Source organism: Stegastes partitus, unplaced genomic scaffold (assembly GCF_000690725.1).
Source record: "Stegastes partitus isolate 25-593 unplaced genomic scaffold, Stegastes_partitus-1.0.2 Scaffold18, whole genome shotgun sequence".
Lineage (NCBI taxonomy): Eukaryota > Metazoa > Chordata > Actinopteri > Pomacentridae > Stegastes > Stegastes partitus.
In genome coordinates, this window is record NW_007577749.1 from 116,161 (window position 1) to 121,518 (window position 5,358).

The 5,358-nt window shown below is 39.2% G+C and overlaps 1 protein-coding gene across 1 annotated transcript; it reads left to right on the top strand.

Moving 5' to 3' along the window:
- The first annotated feature begins 3,077 nt into the window (after positions 1-3,077).
- mc2r (melanocortin 2 receptor) lies at positions 3,078-5,358 on the top strand. The gene is made up of 2 exons (XM_008291825.1): positions 3,078-3,430; positions 4,800-5,358. Exons 1-2 carry the CDS (start codon positions 3,078-3,080, stop codon positions 5,356-5,358), a joined length of 912 nt encoding a protein of 303 aa, XP_008290047.1.

The following is a 5,358-nucleotide window of genomic DNA, read 5'->3' on the forward strand; positions in this document are numbered from 1 at the left end:
TATATTCTGTGTTAAAACCACCAGCACACATCAGTTCTTATAGTGACGTTGTACTTTTCACTAACAAAGAAGTGCTCCAATTTCTTGGTTTTGGCTACATTTGACTAAATATGTGAGGCTTGTATAATATAACTGAGGGACTGATAGAGCTGAAAGACCATGAGTGATGTTCTCCCGTACAACTCTGGATTCAGCTGTGAGTGCTGATTAAAATGTGTTAGTATTTGTTTGATTAGAGGGAGTGTTGTTAAAATGGGACACCTTGCAAATTGGGACAGTTAAGTTTGCAGTGAATATCTTTTCAAGAATAACATAAAATAATCCCAAACCAATGCTTATTCGTTGCTGAAAAAAAAAAAAAAGAATAAAACAAGTTCACATGAGTATGATGTCATAAAAGTGGGTGTGGTATCACACTAAGTTGTTCTGAGAATCACAGCGGTAACTGAAATAACAATGACATTACATTTTTTAAATTATGAAAATTTAAAAACATATTGCACCTTTTGAAAAATGATAATGATTTGTCACTGTTCCATTTTGACAGTTTCATATTGTCAAAAAGGGACAGCTTGCTTTGTTAAGTTTATGAATTTGATTAAATATATGTTCTTGTTTATTAGGATCCCCATTAGCACCAGCATGAGCTTCGGCTATTCTTCCTGGGGTCCACACACATACACACAATCTCACTTATACACACAACAACAACAAACAAAACAAAACATAACAACTCGTCTCGTTAACTTTACAAAATAAGGAAGAGAAACAAATTGTCATTCAGTACACTATACATTAAATCATATACAGAATTATAGATCCATCATTATTAATCTGGAGCGCATAATTCTGGCTTGTGTAACTGTTCTTTATTTTTTCTTCTTTTTATTTTAGTAAGGCAGTTAATGTTTATAAAGTCGTAACACTTTAAGTGCTGAGACGTGACACTGATTCCATTCCTTTACTACCAATTTTTTACCATTTTACCAATAGTCACTATACATGTCTCTAGTAATGTGTCTGTACGTCTTAATACAGTACTACTTCAGTTAAAACATTTATTGCACTGTTACAAAGATGTTTTTTCCTTTGCAAAGCAGTTTCAAAGTTTCTTTAATTGGATTTAATGTAGCACGTTTGCATGCACTGAGGGTTTACTTTGGGACTGGAATGGCAAAGAGGGATCAGAGGGATTTGGATAAAAGTGTGACACAATTATTATAATCATCTTCAGTCTCCATCCTGTCAGGAATTCTGACTCGCAGCCCAGATCAGAGTACTGATTACAAAGGTGGAACTGAACATATTCGGGTTGACGGGCAGAATGTTCAAACAACATGGCACACTGTGAATAAAAGGTCACACTCCACAGCAAAGAGAAAATACAGGTGGAATGGAAACGATGAGCTCTGCATGCTATATGACTCGTGCTAAATCTAGTGTGTGAAGTAATGCATACAGATTTTATTCAAAGTAATGCTTTTTTTATTGTCGCTTTTTACTATTTATCACTCTCTTATTGTCATTTCACAGGTAAAGCATCAAGCAAACATTCACACTGAGCTCAGAGAGAAAGCAGACAAAACTGGATGGACACAGCTCTAAAAACTAGCAATCTTATCAAACCACTTTGGTAATAACAGTCTGACTGTAAATCCTTGGACAAACACTCAGAAAAATATTGGTTGAATGCCCCTTGTACAAACAACACAGGAGAGGCAGGTGTGGCCACGTGGCTGGAGATCACAACTGAGCTCAAAATCTGCCAAAATCACCAACCTGGCCTCGATAACACAACGCATGGATGTGAAGAAGACATTTTTGGTAAAGAAGCTACAGAGAGCTGCCTGTTGCCAGTGGCCTTCCTGTTTGTTTCCTTTAGCGTGACCTTAGCTCAATTGATTACCACAGCAATTAGTCACGCTTCATCAGCTGAGAAAACCCCAGTGGTGCCACATTAGCTCAGACTTAACTCCTGCTATATTATTGTGAGCATTCTTTATTTTGGGGCCACAATTAGCTTTTTTTTCTTAGTCTTTTCATTAAAGAGTTATTAGTTTCTCAATCTGAAATTAGTTTTCACTTAATTTCAGATTGATTTCATCAACCAAAACAGTTTTTGATAGGTTTTGCCACTTAATCAGTCTTGTGTTTAGCTTACTTTTTTGTCCACCTTTTATGGCGACAGAAAGACCGACTCTCCTGAAAAATCTCAGTTGTCATTAACTCTGGCTGTCTGAACAAAAACACTCTCATTCCTCACCCAGCAATTTCATTAACATTAGCACAGCTACTTGTTCTCTCTACTGCAGAGCAGAGAATCATTCAGAAGCTGAAAACTGCTTAATTATCAGCATTAATCCTGAAACTTTAGATTGCACATTTCTTTTAATGGATAAACACTAAAGATAATAATATTCCGTCCACATCACAACACTTGTTATTGCCTTTTCATTGTATGGCTCGGCTATAATGTTTCCACTTCTACTCAAATTCTTAGTAGATTGTAGATAAATTTAATTCCATTTTTTTGTAGTTCCAAGAAGCAATAACATCAGATAACATCACTGAATGTAAAATGTTTCTAAATAACATTAATAATAACAGTGCATAAAATCAGCTGCTGAACAGGAGTTATTTTGGGTGGTACAAGATACTGTTTTACTTGTCAGCACTTCAGAGTTTTAACTCTGCAAGTCTTTTCAGAAAAATTGTTTTTATTCAGTGTTAAAAAAAAAAAAAAGTGCCACATGTCACTTCTTTTCATTGCTTCAGTGGTTTTATGAATGTTAATCTAGTTTATAGGTTATTAGCATATACTTTTTAAATCATGGTTTTACAAAATGACCACTTAGTACAACATTAAAGAATTTAGAATTGGAATATTCAAACTGCATAACCAAGACTTGGGCAGTCTTACAGCTTAGTTTGCCACAAAGTCTGTTTTAACACAAAGGACAAGAATACAGCAGCTCATACACTTTCTTCATAAGTTGTGCTCAGCACCTTAAGAACCTCACAGGACTGTAGATTCCATGTTAATGGGCATTTAATCGAGATAGAGAGCCATCCCTACAATGAATGCTACCTCAGTGAACCAGTCAGACTGCCCCGAGGTGCAGGTCCCAGTGTCTGTCTTCTTCACCATTGGAGTAATGAGCCTGACTGAGAACTTCCTGGTTGTGGTGGCCGTCATACGGAACAGAAACCTCCACTCCCCCATGTACTGCTTCATCTGCAGCCTGGCGACCTTCAACACTATCGCCAGCCTCACCAAAACCTGGGAGACACTGATGATTGCCATAGCTGATGTGGGGCACCTGAAGAAGACAGGGTCCTCCGAAACCAGTCTGGATGATGTGATGGACTCCCTGCTGTGCATGTCATTCGTGGGCTCTTTTTTCAGTTTCCTGGCCATTGCTGTAGACCGGTATGTATGCAGGTCTTGGATTTGGACATAGAAATGTATTTTAAACTGTTCATTTGACAATGTGAAGGATAGATTTGCATGATAGTGTGAAAATACTTCCCTACTAATCCACAAGAATCCCCTCTTCTAAAACGTTATGATGCTTCGAGCAATTTTATTTCATCTTAAATGGAGTGAAAAACTTGCTTTAGTGACTGTGCAGGGAAACCAGACGCATAGTGGGCATACTGCAGGTTGTAGGAGTGATTTATTCTGCTTGCTGCTGAGCTGGCTGTTTTAAACTGTTTCTCTGTGGATTTGGGGCCCTGTAATGAATTATCCCCTGCTTTTATTTTAATGTGATGCGTCTGGTCTTATTAACTAGGGCCCCAAGGAAAGATTGGAATAACTTGTCACTGGACTCTAACTCACAGATGCAATGCTAAACACACACTGCAGTGGCTTTTGCATATTTACCCATAAATCAAGTGTACTTTACATTACCACCATGATACAACTCAACACATTTTCCCTCCTTCCAGACAGCCACTCACTTCACACCATGTCAGTATGGTATGAGAACACACAGAAAGTGAAAGCGTAGCTGTAATTCCTCACAGTGAAGGTTCAACTGCTTTACTTTTGGAAACGTTGCAACATCTGATGTCTTTGAATGGGCAGCTAAAAAACACTGTATTCACCAACATGTTGGTAAATCGAATCCAGAAGCAATCTTTACATGGATTTTTATTAACTAGAAAACAGATATTTAGGAGTTCCTTGGATGAAAATGATTTATGTCAAAGAAAGCAGAATTCTTATCTGTAACTAATATTGAGTTTATTACATTTTCATTCTTCACTTATGTTGAAAGTGCTCCATGACTTAAATCTGTGGGGGATTTTGAAAAATGTCATATAACATGGGGTAGATGTTTTTTTTTTTTTTCATTCTCCTTTTCCCAGGGCTCATCGACAAGCTCTTCACTTTAAAGCTACATAAGTGCATTAGCAGAACAAGCTGAAAAAAGGGTTCTTAAAAATGTTTGTAAGTGGTCACTTGAGGAATATCTGTGTCTTTTTCCGTTATCGGATCCAAACCCCTGTTGCTAACTTGGTCTAGCATCACGTTAGTGCTGGGCAGGTCCTGTAGAGTGAATTCATTATCGACCACTGCAGAATTTTGCATAAAGTCAGCTGCTAATGTAAATTTGGCAATGCCAGTCAGATGCAGCTCCAGGCTTGGCTCAGTTCTCAAATTTAGGCCACAGAGGATGAAAGAGGATGAAGAACTTGGAGTCATTTAGTCACTGGATCATTTATTAGTACTAAAAAAATAAGAATTAACGATCAGATATTAGATTATAAACTGATTTTAGTTTGTTTTCCAGCTACATCACCATATTTCATGCACTCCGATACCACAACATCATGACGATGCGGCGCACTGGGGCCATCCTGGGGGTCATCTGGATGACATGCGGGGTGTTGGCTGTGCTGATGGTGAAGTTCTTCGACTTCAAGGTCATCATGATGTGCTTCGTCACCGTGTTCATTGTCTCCTTGGTGATTATTTGCTTCCTCTACGCCTACATGTTCATGTTAGCCCGCATCCATGCCAGAAAGATTGCAGCTCTCCCTGCCGGTGACAGCGGCAGGTGTCGGCACCATCGGAGGTGGGGCAGCAACATGAGAGGAGCCCTGACTCTCACCATCCTGTCTGGAGCGTTCATGGTGTGTTGCGCGCCGTTCTTCCTCCACCTCAGCATCATGACGGTGTGCCCCATGAACCCATACTGTGAGTGTTACCGATCGCTGTTCCAGCTGCACGTGGTGCTGCTGATGAGCCACGCCCTCATCGACCCAGCCATCTACGCCTTCCGCAGTGCCGAGCTCAGGCACACTTTCAGGAAGATGCTGCTTTGTTCAGACTGGAAGCTGTGTTCATAA

Coding starts and splice junctions, on each gene's coding strand:
- mc2r (XM_008291825.1), top strand. CDS start 3,078: ATGAATGCTACCTCAGTGAACCAGTCAGACTGCCCCGAGGTGCAGGTC. Junction 3,431..4,799: donor CTGGCCATTGCTGTAGACCG/GTATGTATGCAG, acceptor TTTGTTTTCCAG/CTACATCACCATATTTCATG.